Here is a 27249-nt window from a genome sequence, read left to right as displayed (position 1 = left end):
AAAGAGGAAGAACAAAGTGCAAAATGGCATCTCCCTCTTTAACTATTTCAGCCAGCCTTTGATCCCTACTACTCCATTAAAATAGCTCTTGTTAAGATCACTTGCTATCTCTTTCTCAGTAGTCATGCCTGTCCTGAATCTCATCTGACCTCTCAACATCATTTGACAATGTTGACCATTCCCTCTTCCTTGAAACATTTTCTTATCTTGGTTTCTGTGACCCTCAGAGTCCCCTAATATTCTTCCTACATAAATGGGAACTCTTTCTCAGTCTTCTTAGCTGAATTATCCACCTGTACCCAAGTTTTATTATCATGGCGTAGTCCTTGGACCCTTTTCTTCTCTGTATGCCATTCCCTAGATGAATGCATATAGTCTTATCTATAAGTTGGGGACTTCCAGATTTCTATTAGTAGCCCTGAACTCTTCCCTCAATATCTAAATTCATGTATCCTGATGTTTGCCTGACATTCCCATTGGATAGCTAAAGATTGTCTCAAGCTTAATGTTGCTGAACTAGAATTTTTTTTCCTGATCCTTCCTCACTCCCACTCCCATCACAACTTGCTTCTCTCTTAGTCTTTCCTAACTCACTACTACCATTTTTGTGTGCCCCAAACAGGAATAATTCCTAATTACTTTTTTTTATCCCCCAATTTCTACCTCGCAGCCTGTCCTGACTCAGAACCATGTCATACATCTTTCCATTCCCACCACTACTGCAGTGCTCCACACCACTGTCATTTCTGATTTATACTGTTGCAGTTGTCTTCTGCCTTATTTCCCTATTTTCATTCTTACCAATAACCTCTACCCTTCCTTTTCTGTATAGCAACTAAAATAAGCTTAAAGCTCAAAATCATAGTAGTAGTATTAAACCCTTCAGTGGCTTCTCACTGTAAGTGGAATAACCAGTGTGGCTTACAAAGGCAACCTAACATTGCCTCCTGCCAGATATACTGGTGGTCATACATACTGAGCTCATTTGTACTATAGGGCCCTTTGCCCTTGTTTCCTATGCCTGGACAGTCTCTTCTCACAGATTAGTACCTGACTGGCTCTTTCAAATCATTCACGTCTCAGCCTGAATGTCACCTCTCTAGTAGAGGAACTTCCCTCACTACCTTGTCTAAGGAAAACTGTGCTCCCACACATTGTATTCCTTTCCGTTGTTTTTTCTACTACGTCAAAATATGAAATTATTGATCTGTTAACAGTTTATTGTCTCTTTCCTGTTGAAGTTTAAGATCTCTGAGGACAAAGACATGCTGTTGTTTACCACTTGTTCCTCCGTCTCCTAGAACAGAACTTGGCACATAGTAGACATTCACATATTTGTAGGTTAATAAACAGTAGAAAACATTTCTATATTATAAGTTTAAGTAATTCTTTTTTTAACATCTTTATTGGAGTATAATTGCTTTACAATGGTGTGTTAATTTCTGCTTTATAACAAAGTGAATCAGTTATACATATACATATGTTCCCATATCTCTTCCCTCTTGTGTCTCCCTATAAGTTTAAGTAATTCTTAACATTATAATTACCATTTGTATTGAAATACTAAAACTGTAGTTAGAAAAGGAAACAAAACTGATCATTTTTATCCTGGTAAAAAGAAAAAGCACTTTCTCCAACCATGTACATCTGAGCTCAACTTTCGACCCTGGTTTTTGGAAATGTATTTTAAATTCTATAATATAATAGCTACCATTGTTTTGAGCACCTACTGTGTAACACATTTTACTAGTAAATGTAAACATTTTACTAGTATAATTTGCATGCATAATCGTACTTTTAATCCCCAAAGGCTGTTTTTTGAGGTTAGTTTTTAATTTTTTTTACATTTTACAGGTAAGGAAACTGAGACTGAGAGGTCATGTGACTTTCCCAAGGTCACACCAATAGTAAGTGCCAAAACAGGATTCAGATAGATTTGTCTGAGGCCTAATGTATATACACTCTCCACTGTGCTCACATACATACTTTGGGTAAGAATACACAAGACAGAGAAAATCTGCTATCATGGAGCTTCCACTCTAGTGAAGGAAGACAGATGATATATAAGTAAGTAAATGATCATTTCATTGTGATAAATGTTATGAGGAATGATCTGGTTGGTGGAGGAAGGGCAGGTTCCATGCATGAAGTCAGGGAACTCACTGATTAAGACCGTATAACAAAAACAAAAAACAAAAAAAAAACTAGACATATAAAATTAAAGGCAGAGGAAAGAGCTAGTGCTATTTGTTCAGGAATCAGAAGGAAGAGCAGCATGTTTGGAGCTGCTTAAGCAAGTTGGAGAACTGTCCAAGATGAAGCCAGAAACGTGGAAGGGGCCAGATGATAATAGGACTTTATAGGCCATGGCAGGGGTTTGGATTCTACTTTAAACACAGTGCTATTGGAGGGTTTCAAGCAAAGGTGGGATGTGATATTCTCTGTGTGTTACAAAAATTGCTGCCTACTATATGGACAATAGGTTGTACAACTATGAAATGGAAGCAAGAAGGCTGATTAGGAAGCTACTAAATTGATCCAGGCAAGAAATATGATAGCATGGACTAAGATGGTAACAATGGAGATGGAAAGCACTAGACAGATTTTAGATACTCTGTGGTGATAGAGACAACAGGAGTTGGCTGTGGGGTGTGATTCTTTTAATCAAGGAATGACTCCTAGAGTTTGCATTTGAGCAGTTGGGTAAATTATAGACCAAGAGAGGTATAAGGCTGTTTGGGGAGGTTGGCAGTGGTTAGGAAGAGGAATCAAGTTTGGCTTTGTACATGGTATGTTTGAGGTGCCTATTTAAAGTTCAGTGAAGACATCAAGTAGCAGTGGACATACGAGTTTAAAGCATGGAATATACACCAGGCTGAAGATATAAATTGGAGAGTCATCATAAAATAGAGGCATTTGAAGCCCTTTAGAGCCATCTCCAGATAACAGTAACAGAGTTCTAAAGACCGGGATGAAAAGAAGTTAAAAGAAATAAAAGATGCGGGGAAAATTCAGAGAACTAGGAGAAGAAAATTAAGAAAGATGCCAATGTTGTATTGGTAAGAATGCTTTAATTGCAAGTAATAGAAAGCACAACTACTTTTTTAATATTTCATACCTTGTAGATTCAGAATTGAGAATATTAGATGGTTATAAGGTGAATAAGGACATTTTCTTTGTCTTCTGATGTTATCTGTGTGTTGACTAGGTTTGCCGCTCCTTTTTATTCTTCAGGTCTCGATGTATCTGTCATTTTCTGGAGGGGGAGGAGCTTCTATGAAATTATTAGGTCCTTCTAGTAAAACCCTCATAGCACTATACTTTCATTGAACATATCATAATTGCAGTTACATAGCTGCTCGAGTAACCCATTGTTTTGGACACAGATTACAAGCTCCATAATGCTGGGAGTCTGTCTCTTATATATCAGCTTTTTTTCTGTTTAGCACCTATCACAATACCTGACACATAGTTTATAGTCAGGGAAGAATGTAAATGGCTTCTGTAGCTCTCTGAATGCTCTTTTCAAATAGGGTTTTAAAATGTCATTGTATGAAACATTTTTTCTAATGTTGTAGAGCCTAGATCATGGACTATTGAGAAACACTTTATACTTACAGAATAACTCACTGGTCATAGAAAACATTAGTTAACTAAGTACATTTTCAGGCAGGCTTTATAAGTGATTTGGTACTTGCCACATGGTCTACTTTTTGGAATCATTTAAGAACATAGCAGTTCATGGTTTTCATTATGGTAACAGTTTAAAACAAGGAGTTTAAAACATTTAATATTTTTCTTTAAAAAGAAAAATAGTGTTTATATGGTTATCTGTGAATTCAAGATGTGAAAATGTGGCTGTTAGGTTTGACACTGATCATGAAATACAACTATTAGAGAAATTTTCTTGTGTGGAATTTTCTAAAATACTATTTTTAATTTTTCTTGAAGCAAAATCTACTTTTTGTCACCCATGAAAAATTAATGTGCCATAAGAAATGTGTTACTTGGATGTCTAATAAGCTATTAATTTCCAAGAAAACTGTGAAGATTAATGGATTCACTCTAGGGAAAATAGCATTCAACTTGAAATAGATATTTGAGGCAACTTAATCTGTTCACTTGTGAGTAAAGTTTTTAAAATTCACTTTCTAAACATAAGTTTACTTCTCAAAGATATAGTTCTGTGATGTTAAGTTAATCTTAATAAAAGAGAAGTCAGTATAAGTTACATTGAGAGGTATTTGTTTTAAAGATTCACAATACCACTCTTTGAGAATGAAGGATGGTATATTATTTCGATGCCATACCCGAACTCTAGAATATCAATCATTAAAAAAAAAAAACTCTCCTTATGTATTGTCATGGTTTAGTTTTTTTCTCTTAACATTTTATGCCTGATAGACTTTATAATATACTTTCTCCATTGCACTGTAATTCTGTGCCTCCCTGTCTTCCACACTGGAACACGGGCTCCTCTAGGCAGCAAGACATTTCATTCATCTTTGTTATTTCCAATACTTTTCCCAGTGTCCGACACACAATCATTGTTCAATAAATTTTTGCAGGAGGAAGAAAGGAAAGATTCTAGGAATAGAATTTATTTCAATAGTTAAGATTATCTTAAAAAGATAATGTTTAATATGAGTCAAGGGATGAAATGTATTCCAGACTCTTCTAAAATGAGGAAATTATTTACCATAACAGTTGAATCTGGTTCTAATGGTTCTTAAACCTCATGAATCCACAAAACACGGCAATGAGTTTCATGTGTGAAACATCACTCAGTATTACTGAATGACTGTGATTTTACTAGTGAGCAGTAAATACTGATTTATATTGTGGAATCTGTAATGAGCTGTCCATATCACAGAAATGCCAAAACTCTGCCATTCATATCTCTGATTACCTCTGCATACTATTTTGGTGGGAAACTTTATAGTATTTAAAACATAAGTATACTTATTTCTAAATCATCTAACAAAGCTCATTGTTTGCTTGTCTGGTTTTACTTTTTGTGTTGAGATAACTTTGATTTTAAAAGCATTGCAAAAATTGTATGGAGAGTATGAAGCACCCAGCTTCTCCTTATAGTAACATCTTATGTAATAGGACAGTTATCAAACCTAAACATCAAGTTACATAAATAACATCATTTTCATTAAGGGAGTTTGTGTTACCTTTCAATTTTTGAATGTCTTCTACCTCTTCTCTAAAGTAGCACTAAGATTGTGATATTACCATTTATGTAAATTCTGTTTATTTCTTTGACAGTGATTTGATACATATGAGCTATAACTGTCCTTTTTTAGAACGTCAAAACTCAGCAAAGGAAATATAAAATTTCCGCATTTTCTCATATTTTTTTATTATGGCATTAATTAAAATGGCCAAAGATTATGCTTTTTCTAATGGCAATATAGAAGTAGTTTGGGTAAAATTTAACTGTAGGGCTTGACTAAGCCAAAAAAAATTTTTGTTTAATTGAAATATAATTGATTTACAATATTGTGTTAGTTTCAGGTGTACAGCAAAGTGATTTGTTTATACACACACACACACACACATACATACAATATATTCTTTTTTTAATACTTTTCCATTATAGGTTATTAAAAGATACTGAACATAGTTCCCTGTGGTATACAGTAAATCCTTGTTGTTTATTTTACATATGATAGTGTGTATCTGTTAATCCCATACTCCTAATTTATCCTTCCCATGCCCCCTTCCCTTTTGGTAACCATAAGTTTGTTTTCTCTGTCTACGAGTCTGCTTCTGTTTTGTAAATAAGTTCATTTGTTTTATTTTTTACATTCCACATATAAGTGATATCATATGGTATTTGTCTTTCTCAGTCTGCCTTCACTTAGTATGATAATCTCTAGGTCCACCCCTGTTGCTGCAAAGGGCATTATTTATTCTTTTTTTGTGGATGAGTAATATTTCATTGTATATATATATATACGCTTCTTCTTTATGCATTCATCTGTTGGACACTAAGGTTGCTTCCATGTCTTGGCTATTGTAATTACTGCTGCAGTGAACACTGGGGTGCATATATCTTTTCAAATTAGAGTTTTTGTCTTTTCTGGATATGTGCACAGGAGTGGGATTGCTGGATCATACAGTAACTCTATTTTTAGTTTTTTAAGGGACACATACCATTTTCCTTAGTGGCTGCACCAATTTATATTCTCACCAACAGTGTAGGAGTGTTCCCTTTTCTCCAAACCCTGTACAGCATTTGTTATTTGTAGACTTTTTCATGACGGCCATTCTGAGCAGTGTAAGATGATACCTCTTTGTAGTTTTGATTTGCATTTCTCTAATAATTAGCGATGTTGAGCATCTTTTCATGTGCCTGTTGGTCATCTGTATATCTTCTTTGGAGAAATGTCTATTTAGGTCTTCTGCCCATTTTTTGATTGGGTTGTTTGTGGTTTGGTTTTTTTAATTGAGTTGTATGAGCTGTTTGTATATTTTGGAAATTAAGCCCTTGTCGGTCACATCTTTTGCAAATATTTTCTCCCAGTCCATAGGTTGTCTTTTCATTTTGTTTATGGTTTGCTTTGCTGTGCAAAAGCTTATAAGTTTGATTAGGGCCCATTTGTTTATCTTTGCTTTTATTTCTTTTGCCTTGGGAGACTGATTTATTGCTACCATTTATGTCAGAGAATATTTTGCCTTTGTTCTCTTCTAGTTTTATGGTATCATGTCTTATATTTAAGTCTTTAAGCCACTTTGAGTTTAATTTTGTGCATGGTGTGAGGGAGTGTTCTAACTTCATTGATTAACATGTGGTTGTCTAGCTTTCCCAACACCACTTGCTGAAGAAACTGTCTTTTCTCCATTATATATTTTGCCTCCTTTGTTGAAGATTAATTGACCATTCATTTATTTCTGGGCTCTCTAATTTGCTCCATTGATCCATATGTCTGTTTTTGTGCCAGTACCATGCTGTTTTGATTACTGTAGCTCTATAGTATTATCTGAAGTCTGGAAGGGTTATACCTCCAGCTTTGTTCTTTTCTCTCAGAATTGCTTTGGCAATTCTGGGTCTTTAGTGATTGCATATAAATATTACAATTATTTGTTTAGTTCTGTGAAAAATGTCATGGGTAAATTGATAGGGATAACATTAAACCTGTAGATTGCTTTGGGTAATATGGCAATTTTAACTATATTAATTCTTCCAATCCAAGAGCATGGGATATCTTTCCATTTCCTTGAATCATCTTTGATTTCTTTTATCAATGTTTTATAGTTCTCAGAGTATAAGTCTTTCACCAGCTTGGTCAGGTTTATCCCTAGGTTTTCTTTGTTTGTTTTTAATGCAATTTTGAACAGGACTTTTTTTTTTTTACTTTCTCTTTCTGATATTTCATTGTTAATGCAAAGAAATGCAACAGATTTCTGTATACTAATCTTGTATCCTGCTACCTTGTTGAATTCATCTCTCACTTCTAATAGTTTTTGTGTAGAGTCTTTAGGGTTTTCTACATAGAGTATCATATCATCTGCATATAATGACAATTTTACCTCTTCCCTTTTGATTTAGATACCTTTTATTTCTTTTTCTTGTCTGATTGCTGTGGCTAGGACTTCCAATACTATGTTGAATAGAAGTGGTGAGAGTGGGTGTCCTTGTCTTGTCCCAGAATTTAGTGGGAAGGCATTCAGCTTTTCACCATTGAGTATTATGTTGGCTGTGGGTTTGTCACAAATGGCTTTTATTGTGTTGAGATATGTTCCCTCTATACCCAGTTTGGCAAGAGTTTTTATCATGAATGGATGTTGAATTTTATCATATGCTTTTTCTGCCACCTATTGAGATGATCGTGTGGTTTGTGTCTTTTGTTGATGTGGTGTATCACATTGACTGATTTGTGTATGTTGAACCATTTTTGTGACCCTAGAATGAATCCAACTTGATCATGGTGTATGATTCTTTTTATGAATTGTTGGATTCAGTTTGCTAATATTTTGTTGAGGATTTTTGCATCTATATTCATCAAAGATATCGGCCTGTAATTTTCTTTACTTAGTGTCTGTCTTTTTGGTATCAGGCTGATGGTGGCGTCATAGAATGACTTTGGGAGTGTTCCCTCCTCTTCAGTCTTTTGGAAGAGTTTAAGAAGTCTAAGAAGTGTAAGTTCTTCTTTGTATGTTTGGTAGAATTCCCCAGTGAAGCCATCCAGTCCTGGACTTTTATTTGCAGGGACTTCAAAAAAAAATTACAGATTGTATTTTACTTCTAGTGATTGGTCTGTTCAAATTATCTGTTTCTTCTTGATTCAGTTTTGTCAGACTGTATGTTTCTAGAAACTTGTCCATTCCTTCTGGGTTGTCCATTTTGTTGGCATGTAACAGTTTATAATATTTTCTTATGATTTTTTTTTTTTTTTTTGCTGTACGCGGGCCTCTCACTGCTGTGGCCTCTCCCGTTGCGGAGCACAGGCTCCGGACACACAGGCTCCACGGCCATGGCTCGCGGGCCCAGCCGCTGCGCGGCACGTGGGATCCTCCGGGATAGGGGCACGAACCCGCGTCCCCTGCATCGGCAGGCGGACTCCCAACCACTGCGCCACCAGGGAAGCCCTTTCTTATGATTTTTATCAATATTTATGCATTATTGTTATTTCTCTTCCTTCAATTATTAATTTGGTTCTTCTCTCTTTTCTTCTTGGTGAGCCTAGCCAGAGGTTTGTTGATTTTATTTATCCTTTCAAAGAACCAGTTCTTGGTTTTATTGATTTTTTTCTATTTTTTTAATCTCTATTTTATTTATTTCCTCTCTTATCTTTATTATTTCCTTCCTTCCGCTGACTGTAGATTTTGTTTGTTCTTCTTTTTCTAATTCTTTTAGGTAGTAGTTTAGGTTGTTTATTTGGGATTTTTCTTATTTTCTGAGAAAGACCTGTATTTCTATGAACTTCCCTCTTAGAACTTCTTTTGCTGTGTCCCATTGATTTTGTATGGTTGTGTTTCTATTGTCATTTATCTTGAGGTATTTTTTAAATTTCATTGTTGGCCCACTGGTTTTTTAGCAGCGTGTTGTTTGGTCTCCATGTAATCATTTTTTGTTCTCATTTCTCTTTCTGTGATTGATTTCTATTTTCATTCCACTATGGTCAGAAAAGATGCTTGAAATAATTTCTATCCTTTTAAATTTGTGGAGGTTTGTTTTGTGGCCTAGTATGTGGTGTATCCTAGAGAATGTTCCATATGCACTTGAAAAGAATGTGTATTCTGGTTTTTTTGGATGTAATGTCCTGTAGATATCAACTAAGTCTAACTGTTTTATTGTGTCATTTAGGATCTCTGTTGCCTTATTGATTTTCTGTCTGGAAGATCTGTCCATTGATGTCAGCAGAGTGTTAAAGTCTCCTACTATTATTGTATTCCCATCAATTTCTCCCTTTATGTCTGTTAGTATTTATTTTATGTATTTAGGTACTTCTCTGTTGGGTGCATATATGTTAACAAGTGTGATATCCTCTTCTTGTATTGATCTTTTATCATTATATAGTGTCATTCTTTGTCTTTCTTTATGGCCTTTGTTTTATTTATTTATTTTTAATTTATTTATTTTTGGCTGCGTTGGGTCTTTGTTGCTGTCCACAGGCTTTCTCTAGCTATGTTGAGTGGGTTCTACTCTTTCTGGTGGTGCACAGACTTCTCACTCTGGTGGCTTCTCTTGTTGGAGAGCACGGGGTCTAGGCACGCGGGCACAGTAGTTGTGGCATGCAGGCCCTAGAGCACGCGGGCTTCAGTAGTTGTTGCGTGGGGCTCAGTAGTTGTGGCACATGGGCTCTGGGGTGTGCAGGCTTCAGTAGTTGTGGCGCACAGGCTCGGTAGTTGTGGATCACGGGCTCTAGAGTGCAGGCTCAGTAGTTGTGGCTCACAGACTTAGTTACTCCACGGCATGTGGGATCTTCCTGGACCAGGGCTCAAACCCATGTCCCCTGCATTGGCAGACAGATTCTTAACCACTGCACCACCAGGGAAGTCCCTGGTCTTTATTTTAAAGTCTCTTTTGTCTGATATGACTATTGCTACCTTAGGTTTCTTGTCATTTCCATTTGCATGAAATACTTTTTTCCATACCCTCACTTTCAATCTATATGTGTCTTTTTCCCTAAAGTATATCTCTTGTAGGCAGCATATTGTAGGTTCTGCCACTCTCTCTCTTGATTGGAGCATTTAGTCAGTTGACATTTAAAGTGCTTATTGATGATTATGTATTTGTCATTTTAAACCTTGTTTTCCAGTTGATTTTGTATTTTTTCTTTGTCCCTGTCTTACTTTTGATTTTCCTTTTGTGGTTTGATGGTTTTCTTTTGTATTATGCTAGAGTTCCTTTCTTTTTGGTTTTTGTGAAGCTGTTGTATGTTTTTGATTTGTTATCCTGGTTTTCAAGTATGCTAACCCATAACTATACCTACTTGCTTTAGACTGGTAGTCATATAAACTCAAACACATTCTAAAAGGTCTACCTTTTCTTACTTCCCTCCCTGACATTTTGTGATTTCGATGTCCTATTTTACATCTTCATGTTTATCCTTTTGCTGTTCATTGTAGTTATAATCGCCTTCACTGAATTTTTTTCATTGTTTTTTATTCTATGTACTGGCTTATTTAAGGGATCTTCAGTTCTTTTATATATTTGCCTTTCCTGTTGTGATTTTCCCTTTCCTGTAGATTCTTACTTCTTTTCTATTTAGAGAAGACCTTTCAATATTTCTTTTAGGATTGGTTTACCATTGCTATATTCTTTTAGTTTTTGCTTGTCTGAGAAATTCTTTCTCTCTCCTTCTGTTCTAAATGATAATCTTGCCTGGTATCCTAGGTTGCATGCTTTTCCCTTTCAGGACTTTGAATATATCTCGTCACTCCCTCTGGGCCTGCTAAGTTCTGTAGAGAAATCAGCTGATTGCCTTATGGAAGTTCCACTGTAACTCACTGTTTTTCTCTTGCTGCCTTTATAATCCTCTCTTTAACTTTTGCCACTTTAATTATGATATGTCTTACAGTAGGGCTGTTTGGGTTCATCTTGTTTGGGACCTTCTGTGCTTCCTGTACCTGGATATCTGTTTCCTTCTTTAGGTTTTGGAAGTTGTCAGCCATAATTTTTTCAAATATATTTTTGATCCCCTTTTCTCTTTCTTCTCCTTCTGGAATTCCTGTTATGTGTAGATTGGCATGCTTTGTATTATCCCATAGATCTCACATATTGCTTTTATTTTTTAAATTTGTCTGTCTGCTGTTCTGATTGGGTGATTTCTGTTATTGTCTTCCAGATCACTTATTTCATTCTTCTACATTCTTTAGTTTGCTATTTATTGCCTTTAGCTGTTTTCACCTCAGAAATTGAGTTGTCTAATTTTGATTGGCTCCTCTTTATGGTTTCTAGTTCCTTGTTACAGTGATCTACATTTCTATTGATAGTCTTTCTTAATTCCTTCAGCATTTTTATTACCTCCTTTTTGAAATCAGGGTCTGGTAGACTGATGAGGTCTGGTAGACTGATGAGGTCTGTATCATTGTTTGTTCATTTAGGGGGATTCTATTGTTTTTTAAATTGGCAGTAGTTCCTCTACTTTTTCATTTTACTTATATTTCTCTGACTCTATAAATTTAGGAGAAACAGTTATCTACTGTAGTTTAAAAGGGCTGTTTTTATGTGTGAGTGACCCTGTGTAGACCATGTGAGTCCAGTATCGTTGGTGCCAAGGTTGTTTTTGGTATGGATGCTTGCCAAGTCTTTCCTCGGGGTGTGCTGGCCCTTGTCTCCTTGATAGATGGTGTGTTTGGTGTTTTGGTGACCAGAGCCTGTGCTGGATGTTGGGCAGGGCCTCCTCTTTGCCCTGTGGTTCTCACAGCCCTGTTGGGGTTAGGGTCTACTCCCCCATTGTTGGAGTAGAGGCCCCAGATCCAATTCTGAGCTGTGGTGTGAGATAGGTGGGACTGGAGTGCTCCCTCTGGGAAAGGAGCCACTGTGTGTTCTTCCCCAGGAGCTGTCTGCCAGGATGTGTGACTCTGTGATGCTGCCTGTCACCTGGTGTGTGTGTCCACAGAAATCACTGTTGCTGCTGCTGCACTCGGGGGCCACCTCCACTACAGGAGCGCTAGTAATCAATCAGTCCAGATTTCAGCCCTGCCTCCACGTGAGCACCTGCGAAATTTGCAAAACCCATGGTGGCAGAAGCTATGCCCTGCTGTGAGCACACTGATAATGAGGCTGTTATGGTAGATCCACACCTCTCCCTTACTGAGTTGACAGTGTAACTCCTATGAAAGATCTGCCCTCCATCTTGCGCGTGCCCCCTGTTGTGGCCCAGGCCCACTCCAGGACCTTCGGGCTGTCTCCCCACAGCCAAACTGGTTCCTCTCCCTAGGTCTGTCTGCTGAAGCCCAAGTTTCAGCACCTAGCCACTGCACACACCAGGAGGTGCATGTCTCCAGCTGTGCTGGTGTCTCTACCCTGGTGGGCTGCATGCCAGTTCCCACACTCTCCAGCCTCTGAAGCTCCCTGTGTGTTTCAGCACATTTCCCAGCTGGTGAAGGAGGTCAGGGGTGCAGGTCCTGTCCCTATTCCTCCTCTTCTCCCTTTTCCCTTCATCTTACTGGTTATGTAGGGATCTTTCCAGCAGCTTTGGTTGTATGAGATCTTCTGCAAGCTTGCAGTACATATTCTGTGAGAATTATTCCACATGTAGGTGTATTTTTGATGTATTTGTTAGAGGAGGTGAGCTCCACATCCCTCTACTCCGCCATCTTGATCTCCTCCACCCAAATTCTTTTAATATATATAAAATGCCTTTTAAATCTATGTTGCATTAAACTCCTCATTGTATTGTGAAGGATAAGCAAAATGCTATCACATCCTATTGAAGAGGGCACTTCTTCCACAATGGCCAGTTCCAGTATCAATGGCTATTGCTTATATTAATAAATAAATAAAATATGCTACATATAAGTATTTTCCAGCTTGTATAATGAACTCAGTTATTGCTGAATAATTTCTAGTCATAAAACAGTGCATGTATGACTGGAAATTTTAATGAGCCAATCACTGATTTTTATACAACCTAGAAATTTCTTAGCTATGGAACTATAATTTGACTGGTGAGCTTGCATATCTTAAACATTTTTAGACTTTATTTTTGCCTCATTTTTGCTTGATGGAATTTTTTTTAACTCCTGGGAATTTAAACCTGTATGTGTATGTTTAGAACAAAAAATAAAACAACATAAATTTAGAAATGTCTATTCTCCTTGAGTACCTGTGGGAAAAGTAGAGGTTCGTATGTATTGTCTTCAAATATTAGTACATTTAGGATTTTTGAAATGTTACATTTAGTGAATAATAGATGATTTATGCAAAAATATTTTCTAAAGAGCCTCTTTAAATGTTATTTCTTAATATACCATAATCTTTTAATTCATATACGTTGGACTTGTGCTATTCTCATTTGAAAATATACTTATATTGCCCCCTTATAGAATTTGAGGGGTTTTGTTAATTTTTTTCTATAGTCAGTACTGACTACTCACCAACTTCAAAAGCAGGTAGCATTTTTTCTTCCAGTTTAATTGAGATATAATTGACATACAGCACTCTATATGTTTAAGGTATACAGCAAAATTATTTGATTTATATACATCGTGAAGTGATTATCACAAGTTTAAGAGAACGTCTATCATCTCATATATGCATAAAGTTAAAGAAATAGAGAAAAAAATTTTTTCTTGTGATGAGAACTCTTATGATTTACTCTCTTAACAGCTTGCATATATAACATACAGTGTTAATTATAGTTATCATGTTGTACATTACATCCCTAGTGCTTATTTATCTTATAAGTGGAAGTTTGTACCTTTTGACTACCTTCATCCAGTTTCCTCCCCATTCACTTCTCCTCACCCCACCCCCTAACCCAAATCTGATCTCTTTTTCTATGAGTTTGTTTTTGAAATTTAATTGACGTCCAATACTTTTAGTTCCTGTTACATAACATTCAGTATTTCTGTATATTTCAAGGTGATCACCATGATAAGCCTGGTTACGTATGTTAGCATACAAAGATGTTACATAGTTATTGACTATATTCCCCACACTGTACATTTCATCAAAAGCAAGTAATATCTTTTAAACCAAAGTGTTACAGATGAAGGAAAGTTAGGGGCCTCTAATGTTCATTTCCAGCATACACCTCTATTCTTATTTCCTAGATATTAGATAGTCTGCCAGAGAAGGAAAATATTTTTATCTTTAAGATCATAAGTTCCACAGGGGTTATCAAACATAAGCCCTATACAGGAACTCATCTGTCAGAGAAGAAAAGAGTGTGATGGTATTCTTAGCCCCAGCAGGTTAGCACCATCTTAAATGTATCTTAAATACCTAAAAATTCATATTATGAAAGTTACGCTTTTCTTCATGTTTATGAGAAGATATAAGCTTATAGAATTAGGTTTATGCTCATTAAATGTCTAACCTAACTCACACTTACCATCCATCATTCATTTTCTTTTTTCTAATCCTATTTTGCCGGACTCTTACCTTGCACTCACTGTTCTTCCTTTCCTTTCCTATAAATATGCCCTCCCTAGATGACTGTACCAATCCTTAGGGCCTTCCTTCCCAGGTCATAGAGATTCTCTCTTGATCTGAAATCATACATGGGAAATCCAAAGTCTTATTTTTAACTGTCCCATTTCCATGCCACCAAAAGCCACCACAAAGAAGTAAAAAGTAACAGGAGGAACTAAAGACTTAGAAAAGCAAACCTACTTTACTAGATTTGCTCCAGAATCACAAATTGAGAGATGATTGCTCAACAAATGAAATAGAATTATTCATATATACTCATACGTGAAATTAGAAATATATTACTGTCCTTTTATCTATCTACTTGCTATTAAAATAAAAGGCCATGATTCTGTAATATTAGGTAATGGGATATTTCTTTGATTAACTATCGTTTGAGTCACTAAGTAGAGAAAAAAGGTAGAAATTTACAAAATAGCTCCATTTTGTTTAATGACTTATGTGTTTGAGCTAGGTTTACTAAGAACATCCCAGGTTACTTTAATTTTACAATGTAGCCCTAGACTTTTTTTTTTAATGTATCTTTTATTTATTTATTTTTGGCTGTGTTGGGTCTTCATTGCTGCGCACGGGCTTTCTCTAGTTGCAGCGAGTGGGGACTAGTATTCGTTGAGGTACTCAGGCTTCTCATTGCAGTGGCTTCTCTTGTCGTGGAGCACAGCCTCTAGGAGTGCGGGCTTCAGTAGTTGTGGCACATGGGCTCAGTAGTTGTGGCTCGCAGGCTCTAGAGCTCAGGCTCAGTAGTTGTGGCACACGAGCTTAGTTGCTCTTGTGGGATCAACCCTTGAACCCTTGTCCCCTGCATTGGCAAGTGGATTCTTAACCACTGCACCACCAGGGAAGTCCTAGACTTTCTAATTAAATATGCAACTTCTGTCATAAGAACCTCTTATGCTTTTTACTGTGAGTTTAATTAAGCATTTCTTGTAAGTTCATTTCAGCATCTCTCATGGCCCACTGAAGTTGAGATTCAGTTGTAAATGGTAGATTAATTGCCTTTTGTATTAAATGAAATAAGAATCTCAAATATGCAGCATCAGGAAATTTAATTGTGGTCTTCAATTGCTTATTCAGTGCATTGGAAAACTGAATACAGAAGTACAGAAAAAAGGGCCAAAGGTTGTTAAATGTAGCACATCACACACATTTTGCACTTTACTTAATGATCCAAGTGTTTATTACTGTGAACTAAATGCACCATTTAAAGAGTTAGAGTGAAATTGTAAAATGTTAAAAACTCTAATTAATTTTAGTCTGAAGCATGCAACATGCTCATTTTTTCCTAAAACATTTTCATTATCGTATTTTTCCAGGTATTAAGAAAAATTTTTTCCTTATTTTGCAGCACTAGCATATTTTCTGTATTAAAAGCACAATCTTAAATGCTATTGAGAGTTATATCTGGTATAGTTTTTTAAAAAGTTTATTTTATTTATTTATTTTTGGCTGCATTGGGTCTTTGTTGCTGTGCGTGGGCTTTCTCTAATTGCGGCGAACGGGGGCTACTCTTCGTTGCGGTACGCGTGCTTCTCATCGCGGTGGCTTCTCTTGTTGTGGAGCACGGGCTCTAGGCACACAGGCTTCAGTAGTTGTAGCACGCAGGCTCAGTAGTTGTGGCTCGCCGGCTCTAGAGCACAGGCTCAGGAGTTGTGGCTGATGGGCTTAGTTGCTTCGCGGCATGTGGGATCTTCCTGGACCAGGGCTTGAACCCGTGTCCCCTGCGTTGGCAGGTGGATTCCTAACCGCTGTGCCACCAGGGAAGTCCCTCTGATATATGTTTTAAATGAATAAAAAAGAGTAGTTTTTGACCTCAGATCAGAACAATATATTATATATTGCTTTTCTATACTTAGTCTACAACTAACAGAACAGGTTAAGTGTGTCTTCATATTTTTCACCAAAAGCTGTGCATATACTACAGTTTTAAAAGGACCATTATTAAAGCATACAGATAATTTCAACTATTAATTTGAATACAATTACAGTAACTTTTCTCTGATTAAAGGAATATTTAAAATCTAAAGAAAATATCATAAGAAAATAGAAATATTTTAAGTTAGTACTTAGTTGTACCTTTTTACTTTATTTTACTGTTTGTACCACCATGTGTCTTTGTCTGCTGTGAATAGCAAATTCTGTAAAGTAAAAACAACTGACATCATTTTCTTTGAAACCAGACTCCCATTATGCTTACTTATTTCTGGAAATAAAGCTTATGTTTTCTAATTGTGAAAGTAATCTGTGCTCAGAGTAGAGATGTAAGATAAATGCATGGAAGCACAGACAAGAAAATAAAAATTAATAGCATCGCCATTATAAACATTTGAGGTACTTAAGGAATTTTAAACAGAAAAATGGAAAGCAGTTTACTTTAGCTGTGTATTTTTAATGTAGAGGTGACAGTTACCTTGACTTTTCTTCCACATAAAATCTTTGTGCATACATCATACTTACTTTGAATTTAGAAAACTTTCATTAAGTAGTCATTTCTATTTTGTTTTTTTAAATCTTTTTATTTTGAAATAATTTTAAACTTACAAAAAGCTACAAAAATAGCACAGATAATTCCCATTTGCCCTTCATCCAGCTTCCTGTAGTATTATTATCTTCTACTGTTCAATTATTTTATAGAGTGTTTATCTGATGTTTTCTCCTTACTAGAATTAGGATCATGCATTATTGGGAAGGATACCACAGACCAGGACTGATGTGCCCTTTTTAGTGCATCTTACCGAAGAGTTAATGTTAATATGTATTACTGGTAACGTTAACCTTCATCATTTGGCTAAGGTAGTGTTTGACAGATTTCTCCACTCTAAAGGTACTCATAAAGTCATCTTTAAAGATATAATGAAATAATGGGGAAAGTTTGTCCCTTTGTATAATCCAACCTTTAAAAGAAATAATTTAAAACTTGACAGTCTGTAGGGTAAATACAGAGTCATCTGTATTCATAGACTAATTTGAGTCCAAATATTACATGAGCAGTAGAAATTCCAGCTGCTAAAATAATTGCTCTTTGTTTGGAGTTGGTTACCTCAAGAGAAGGGAAAAGCAGGAGTGGATAGGTTTTATTAATTGACATCAATTCTTTGAACTGTTATGAGTCAAATTTGTAAATAAGGAAAAATAGAGGGCCTTCTCTTACAGATTGATGCTGCAAGCTGAGTAGTATTTAAACAGACTCTTGTGGGTTTTATTTGGTGGTAAAAGGAATCTAGTTTAGATAAAAATGGCAGTATTTTTACTTACTTCTCTGTTATAATAACTCTTTTAGTCTCATGTTGCCACCTGGAGCATTAGCCCATAATTACATGGTCCATGTGTGCTTAGAAATTTTCATTCTCCTCACTACAACAATGCTGTCAGTGTACAAAGAGCAGGAAGGCCAAGGAGCCACATTTAACTATTTGGCATTATGAGCGTTATTGTTATGTGCGTATTCCTGAAATTCCACATGTAACTAGCAGATCTGCAAGGGTGCTATAATCAACATGTTTTCTGGAGTATAAATTAACAAGCTTAAACATTAAGAGGTAAACCTGTCTGCTTTCCAGCAGCCCCAAAGGGTACATTTTCTTGTTGGCTGCTTCAGAACACTTCATGAAACAAATGTCAAACTTGTCAGGGCTGTCACTAAGAAAATGATCCGTGTAGCAAGGGTCTTCTTTCACTGGGAAAAAAACAGATGTCTTATCTTAGCAAAGAGTGACAAAAACCTACCATCTATCAGAAGAAAATTTTGCCTGCCTTTAATATCCAGTAGTGAAGAAATACTTTGGTAAAAAAATTTCCTTTCTTTGCAGTTTCATTCATTATGCCTTCACTTGTGAATGATATTTGATTTGCTGCCTGAGCTATTTTAATGATTTTATTAATCTTGAACTATTATAAAGTTCTTATAAAAATTGATGTCTAGGGCTTCCCTGGTGGCGCAGTGGTTGAGAGTCCGCCTGCCAATGCAGGGGACACGGGTTCGTGCCCGGGTCCGGGAGGATCCCACATGCCACGGAGCGGCTGGGCCCGTGAGCCATGGCTGCTGAGCCTGTGCGTCCGGAGCCTGTGCTCCGCAACGGGAGAGGCCACAACAGTGAGAGGCCCGGGTACCGCAAAAAAAAAAAAAAAAAAAAAAAAAATTGATGTCTATAGAGAATGGGCTTGAGGACACGGGGATGGGGAAGGGTAAGCTGGGACGAAGTGAGAGAGTGGCATGGACATATATACACTACCAAATGTAATATAGATAGCTAGTGGGAAGCAGCTGCATAGCACAGGGAGATCAGCTCGGTGCTTTGTGACCACCTAGAGGGGTGGGAGGGAGACGCAAGAGGGAGTGGATATGGGGATATATGTATATGTATAGCTGATTCACTTTGTTATAAAGCAGAAACTAACACACCATTGTAAAGCAATTATACTCCAATAAAGATGTTAAAAAAAATTGATGAGTAAACTTAGAAACACAAATTAGCACTTCCAAAAAAACAAAAAGAAAAAAACAAAGCAACTTCTAAAATCCTTTCTGGAGCTTTAATATATCTAATTCCAGTGTTTTATTTACAATGGTTAAAGTCTTTGGCTGTTATTATTTTGATGATATTATACCATAGCAATTACGATGTGTTGGACTCTAGCAGTGGATTAAATGCCTTCTCTGCCCCTCCATAATCCTTTTCTGTTTCCAGATCACAGCTATTCTTCTTATACAAAGGAAGAAAGAGATTGTATCTTGTTAACTTACACAAATAGTTTAAAGGCATAGAAAGGCAAGATATTTTAAGACATTTTCTCTGCATAAACTTTTGTACCTGTCCTGAACAGGAAGCAGTATTAGACATGCATTTATTAACTATACTTTATTACTAAGAAAAATTCAACAACAAAAAGACTGACATTATATGAAGAATGTTAGTTAATTATGAAAGTAAATATTATAGATACTTCCTAGTACTCAGGATCATCAGGGTAACCAAGCTTGTTAAACCGGTAAGTCATATTGCTGTGGGAACTTAGCAGACTGTCCACATGATAAAGCCTCCACTTTTTTTCAAAAATTAAAGAATATGAATTTGATAAGGGTGATTTTGGCTTATGATGTTTCAAATATTTTTGTTTATTTCTGTTTTCAATAATGTTTTAGTAAATTCAGAAGTGTAACTACTGGATAAGGAAGGATATTATGCTTTTCCAAATTACAGACCTCTCTCTTTTTTTTTTTTTTTCTTTTTGCGGTACGCGGGTCTCTCACTGTTGTGGCCTCTCCCGTTGCGGAGCACAGGCTCCGGACGCGCAGGCTCAGCAGCCATGGCTCACGGGCCCAGCCGCTCCGCGGCATGTGGGATCTTCCCGGACCGGGGCACGAACTCGTGTCCCCTGCATCGCCAGGCGGACTCTCAACCACTGCGCCACCAGGGAAGCCCCAGACCTCTCTTTTACTCATTTTTTATTCCACTGTTTCACACAGTTCAGGAAACATTTATTGGACCCACCCCATATACTAAATGTGCCCTATTAGGTGGTAGGAATATAAGATAAAGAAGATAAAGCCCTGCCTTGAACAACATCTAAACAAATTCAGTGCTACCTAACAAAAATTTCTTGCCACCTTTACCTGCTGTTTTAACACTTTCTGTCAGTGTTTCACTGACAGAAGACAACAGTGGAAAGTGTGGAATAGGATTTGCTTTTTATTGGGTTGTAATTAAAGTGTAATCTCTAGGGACTCTTATCTTAGACTCTTAAAGTGGAAACTACCTGTTCATTAATAGATTTTCAAGAGTCAATTGAACATAATATCTCTATTCAGTAGAGACAAATTGGAAAAAAAAATTAAACAGCACACAGTGGCTATTATGCTTAGATAAATATATTAAAATTACATTGCCAAAATTGATAGTCAGAAACCCCATTCCTTGCAGCCAACATATCTGTAATGATTCAGGTTGATTGATAATATTGATAATTTCTCTGCTTTCCTGGTGTTGACAAAGGCTAAATCACAGGTGCTGTTGAAATTTAGAGACAGTATATATAAAGGAAGCTTTCTCCACCTTAATGTTTATGGGCAAGGGTGTGGTTTTTCGTGGAAAACAAATATATATATATTTGTTATATATATATATATATATATAAAACATTTAACATATATATGTTATGTATAAACATAATATATATAAATATATATATGTTATATATATAACGTTAACATATATATAACAAATATATATTTGTTTTATATATATATATATATATATATATATACCTTGATTTGCATTTACTTAATAAAGTCAGTTTACTAAGCAAAGCTTAATAATAATTTAATTGAATTTGGTTTTTTATACAGAGATGCAGGGTGATGTGTAATGATATTGATGTTATTACTGCTGTCCAGAGATACTTAAGAAATTAAGCTACTCATACTTCAATTAACTCAGTAAAGAGTTAGTGTTTTGTACTTCCATTAATAAAAATGAAAGGCCTATCAGAAATATTAGGAAAGCATTAGGTGTTGTTGAAGGAACATATATGATGAGATGGGTTATAAAATGTAAGATGAAATATTTTTCCAGATTCTCATTATTTATACTTGGGAGGTCACCGTTTAATAATGAACACAAGATACACTTCATTCCTATGGAAGCAGACATTATGATGTCACTTTATTTATTCACCATGTTCCACAGGAACCTGCTATGAATTATGAGGCCACCACTTAGAATCGAAACTGTAGAAGAATATAAGCATTTTGTCGCCTCACGTGCCCATTTTAGAGTTTCCTATTTTAGAACTGACTGGTCTTCAGATAACATGGTGGTGCAAGTAATTGGAAAATTGGCAGACCTGTCAAGAAAGTATTCTGGATGAGACCAAAATGCCATGCTGGATACATAAAATGTCTCAGAAGTTAAATTTACTGTTTTTTATCAAATAGTGAAGTAAAAATATCTGATTGACCTCCTAAAAAGGACACTTTTTAGTAGCAGGTGTTTTCAAAAGTAATTCTTAGGTCATTGATAAAATAAGTTGTTTTTAAAAACATACAGAAATTTTTAGTCACTGTGTAGTATAAAACAGCACCCACTGTGAATGTTAATGTTTAAATGTTGCATAATTGTGCCATTTTGTTTATAACCTTTCCCCTACGATTACTGGAGTCATGATAGTTAATTCTTCAGAGAAATGAAGTTAAAGCGTATTAAGTATAGGTGATAAAATGCCCTGAAGTTTATATTTTAATGTTTTCTAAAATTTATTTCACAGGAAGATGAAAATGAAGCTGAAAGAAAAAATACATCTCAGGAGCTCAACATGGAACAGAAAAATCCAAAGAAATAAAGGATTTTCTGTAGTGTTTTGAAAGGTTTGCAACTTATGTAGTAGCAGATGAAATTTCTAATTGTAAAATGTTAAATTGTAAAATCTAATTTGCAAAATGTTCTCAATAAAGTCATTGAAAATGAAATAGGAACATGCGTTTGGAATTTGTATTTTTTAAGAGCGATTTAAACTTTTATATATGTTAGACCGTTAGAATATTTTTTTTAATTCTTTACTGAAACGTGAAAATAAGAGACAGAATTTTATCTGTTACCCAAGTGTTAACACATGTGGATGACTTAAAAAAAAAAAAAAACTGAACGTCTTTTCCCCTTACAAGCCTCTGTTGTCTTCTTCAAGGACCTTAACAGAATTCCAATTAATATAAAAGTCCAACATAGTTCAAAAATGAACAGGAAATGCTTGCATGTGAAAACACTGAAAACCAACTACTGCCACAAGATTAAATACCATTTTCTGATTCTGCCAATGTTTTTGGCAGATGTGTTTGGTTATTTAAAGCAGAGTTTCTTAAAATGAGAAGCAGAATTTCTTAAAATGAGAAGCAGAACTTTGGAAGGCTTATAAGAGAATGCCAGCATACACTTCTTCCCTGTGAGAATGAAATCTGTATACTTAGCCTGGAGCCATAGTTTTATCACAAGGATCTCAGGAGCTCAGTAAAGGTGTGACAGTGGGACAGGCTGGCAGCTATGATACAGTAGGCTGAAATGGGGAAAACTGCAAGTAGGCAAGATAGAAAATTCATTGATGTATAGCCTCAAATAATGTAACTGTGGATATCAGGAAAACGGCTATATCCCACAGATTAGACTCCCTGGATGAACTTTGAAGCAGAGTTTGAGCCAAAGAAAAGCCTGAGTAGGCATGTCAGAGTCTGAGGAGGGCCTGTGCAATAAACAAATACAAAGATTAATCTGACTTTTTCCCCTTTTTTTTCTATTTTTTGGAATAGATATTACTCTATTTCAAAATACCCATATTCACTTAGATTGGAGTTACATTAGCGGTGTCACATTTGAAAAGAAACAATAATACATGATTCATATCATCATTAAAATCTATTACATATACTATGTTGTAGGTACTGTGCTAAACAGTATGCTTTATACCACTAATCATCCCTATTAACATATAAGATAGTTATTACTTTTCTTCATGTTACCAATGATCAATCTGAGACTTAGGGAAAATAAATTAACCAAGGTTATGTAGCGTGTAATTGGCAGAGCAAAACTTCAAACCCAAGCAGTGTCACCCCAGAACATCACATTTAATTATTGTGAACTACCTATTAATGTCATACCTCTTTCAATTCACTATCGTCCCCAAAAACATAGTCTTTCTTGTTAGCACCTTATTTACCACCTGCTACCTCCCCTTTAATTATTTTTCTTCCCTAAATTCTTAGCCATGCTTAATTTGAAAACTTTGGCTTAAGTGAAATAATTAACTACTATTCCAGCTCCCCTAAAACATGAAAATCCTGCTTTATCTTTTCTACGTTGAGTTATGATGGAACAAGTGTAAAAGCATCTTACTGCTCCTCTACAATTTTTCAGTAACTTCTTGGCCATATTTTCCAGTAGACTGTTGATTCAGTTACTAGTGTGCTGTCATCTCATCTCTTAATACTTTCATTTCTAAAATAAGTTGCTGAGTATGAGAAGAACAGGGACACGCAGCCACCCAACAGGCATTTTAAATATTTACATTTGTGATACCTTTCATCATTTAAAACTCTAGTTTTCCTTTTTAGAAATATTTTTAAATATTTATGTATCCCTTGGCTTATGGACAATGAGTAATAAAGTAAATCACTGTAAATTTCCTTTAGGGAAAATCTGCCATATGAATTTATCAAATTTTTAGGGTTTATATACTTATGTCTAAGTATATACACATAAATCTTGTTATAATGCTAAAAGATTGCCCACATTATATGACTATGCTGGTCACTTTATTTGAATCAAATTTTGCATATTATGTAGTTTTTTATAGAGTATAACATATTGTATTAGCTCAGGTTGCCATAACAAAATACCTCAGGCTGGTTGGCTTCAAAAGCAGAAATGTATTTTCTCACATTTCTGGAGGCTGGAAGTCCCAGATCAGGATTCAGCAGGTTCTGGGTTCTGGTGAGGACTCTCTTCCTGGCTTGCAGATGGTGGCCTTGCTTCATCCTCACATGGTCTTTCCTAGGTGAGTACACACAGAAAGAGGGCAGGTGAGCTCTCTGGTCTCTTTGTATAAAGACACTAATCCTATCGGATCAGGACTCCCAACTTCATGACCTCATTTAACCTTAAGTACTTCCTTACTCCAAATACAGCCATACTGGGACCCAGAGCTTCAACATGTGAGAACTGGCAGAGGTGAGGATGGGGGGAGGGGCACATTCAGTCCAGTCCAAATGCCTCTGTTGTAACAATTCCAGTTATGTTAAGGAACACTAGAGTGAAGTCCCAATGAAATGTTTATGGCAATGTGGATTATATATATTTAGGATACTTAGAAACATTAACAATTAGAATATGATCTAACAGTTGATTTCTAAAGAAGACAAACCACTACACAGTTATATATACGTGTTTTATCTCTACATCCCCATTACCTAGCTTGTTTCCAGACCCATACTGGGTAAGTTAGCTAAGTAACTAGCTTAGTTAGTTACAGCTAAGTCAGCCTATAACTAACAATATAGAATACCTGAAAGACAAAACTTCTTTATACTTCATGATGCCTGTATAATTTCCACCCACTCAACTGAATTGTATTTTCTTCATGTTAGTTATTGAGCTATACTTCTTCACATTTTCAAAGAATTTAAAAGTAAAACAACTTTTAATCAGTATTTGTCTCTATCATACTTACATATATCATTAAAAAAAAAACTATACAGAATTCTACTCTCTCCTCAGGTCTGTGGAACACACAGCAGAAGTAGGAAGAGGTGTTAATGCTGTCCTTGAAAGGAAGTTGCTGTGCACTAAAATGTCCACGTTCTTAAATTCATCCAACAAAATTGTATTGGAACCGTACTATATACCATGCACTGTCTATCACCGGGGAATCATAACAAACTCCCTCTGCTGTCACTGTCTTAAAACTCTTAATACTTTTTGAATAAGGGATCCCACAGTTTTACATTGCACTGGGCCTGCAAATTACACAGCAGGTACTAACATATGTTGCTTTTACTCTTTAAATCAGTTTTATTGGAGTATAATTTACATACAACATGCACCTATTTTGAATTAGCAGTTCAATAAAGTTTGATAAATGTACATATCTACATAGGTACATTTATAGCATTTCAAGATATAAAGCATTTCCATCACTCCAGAAAGTTCTCTTTTGCAGTTTTGCAAGCATTCACACACCCCTACTACAGCAATGGATTTGCTATTTTTTTTCTTGATTAGTTTGCCTGTTTTAAAATTTCATGCAAATGGAATCATTTCATATGTATTCTTTTGTGCCTGGCTTTCTTCACTCAACATAATATTTTGAGATTCATCCAGGCTATTTCATGAATCAATAGTTTATTCCTTTTTATTACTGAGTACTTTTTCGTTGTATGAATATACCACAATTTGTGAATCACCATTGTGTGAATATACCACCTGTTGCTGGACATTTGAACAGACATTATACAAAAGAAGATTTACAAATGGCCAATAAGTGTATGAAAACATGCTCGACATCATTTAGTTATCAGGAAAAAATACAAGTTAAAACCACAGTGAGTGACTACTGTATACCCATGGAAATGTCTGTGTTGTCCAACACAGCAGCCACTAGCCCCATATGGCTATTAAGCACTTGAAATACAACTAGTTTGAATTGAGATGTGCTGTAAGAATAAAATACATAACCAATTTTGGTGACTTAATATGAAAAAAGAATGTAAAATATCTTAACTTTTGATTACATGCTTAAATGGTAACATTTGGATAGATTTGGTTAAATAAAATATATTACTAAAAGAAACTTCAGGGCTTCCCTGGTGGCGCAGTGGTTGAGGGTCCGCCTGCCGATGCAGGGGACACGGGTTCGTGCCCCGGTCCGGGAAGATCCCACATGCTGCGGAGCGGCTGGGCCCGTGAGCCATGGCCGCTGAGCCTGTGCATCCAGAGCCTGTGTTCCGCAACGGAAGAGGCCACAACAGTGAGAGGCCCGCGTACCGCAAAAAAAAAAAAAAAAAAAAAAAAAGGAAAAAAAAAAGAAACTTCAACTATTTTCACTTTTTTAATGTGGTTCCTAGGAAACTTGGATTTGTAAATTCCATTGTATTTCTACTGGACAGTCATAGGTGATCCTTTAAACTCTGATAATGAAATGTTGGTGAGGTTATAACACAACTGGAATTCTTACAAAGAACTCAGCTAAGCCATATCAGGCTCATGCCTATAGAAACTCAGAAATAATAATTGTGTTGTTATAAGCTGTAAATTTTGTGATAATTTTTATGCACCAATAGAACTCTAATGGACGTATTACATAAAAGGTTAGGGATAGGTTGCTAATGCTGGCAAGTTAGGCATTCAGCAATGGTAACCAAATCAAGAGTAAACACATATTATTTTCTATACACAGCCTTCATCCCTCCAGAATGTCCATTTTATTCATGAGCCTATTAAGAAAGCAGTGATGGAAACAGGCAGACTGAGAGCTAAGGGAATTGTCGTCTTGTCCACGTGATTGCTGGTCCAAGTGTAAAATGGTACACCACTTTGGAAAAGAGTTTGGAAGTTTCACATGAAGTTAAACATGCCCTTAATATATGACCCAGTTACTCTGCTATAGATTTTTGCACACGAGCAATGAAAAGATATGCCCACAAAAAGATTTATATATGAATATTTTAAACAACTTTATTCATAATATTCTTAATAGCCAAAAACTGGAGGCTAGGTGGTCACAAAGCACCGAGCTGATCTCCCTGTGCTATGCGGCTGCTTCCCACTAGCTATCTATTTTACGTTTGGTAGTGTATATATGTCCATGCCACTCCCTCACTTTGTCACAGCTTACCCTTCCCCCTCCCCATATCCTCAAGTCCATTCTCTAGTAGGTCTGTGTCTTTATTCCCGTCTTGCCCCTAGGTTCTTAATGACCTTTATTTTTTTTCTTAGATTCCATATATATGTGTTAGCATACGGTATTTGTTTTTCTCCTTCTGACTTACTTCACTCTGTATGACAGACTCTAGGTCCATCCATCTCACTGCAAATAACTCAATTTCGTTTCTTTTTATGGCTGAGTAATATTCCATTGTACATATGTGCCAC

General features: G+C 36.0%; 1 protein-coding gene across 1 annotated transcript in view; it reads left to right on the top strand.

Annotated features, from left to right (window-relative positions):
* The window catches only part of PHF14 (PHD finger protein 14), a 205890-nt gene extending 183811 nt beyond the window's left edge, over window positions 1-22079 (top strand). Inside the window, exon 18 of the mRNA XM_081244011.1 lies at window positions 21878-22079. Within this exon, the coding sequence (XP_081100137.1) occupies window positions 21878-21952 (75 nt within the window). The 3' untranslated portion in view covers window positions 21953-22079. The remainder of the gene's footprint in view (window positions 1-21877) is intronic.
* Window positions 22080-27249: the final 5170 nt, after the last annotated feature.

The sequence above is a fragment of the Mesoplodon bidens genome (genome assembly GCF_964165515.1).
Source record: "Mesoplodon bidens genome assembly, chromosome: 9".
NCBI lineage: Eukaryota > Metazoa > Chordata > Mammalia > Artiodactyla > Ziphiidae > Mesoplodon > Mesoplodon bidens.
The sequence above is the reverse complement of the archived record's forward strand: the minus strand, read 5'-3'. Positions and strand labels throughout refer to the sequence as shown.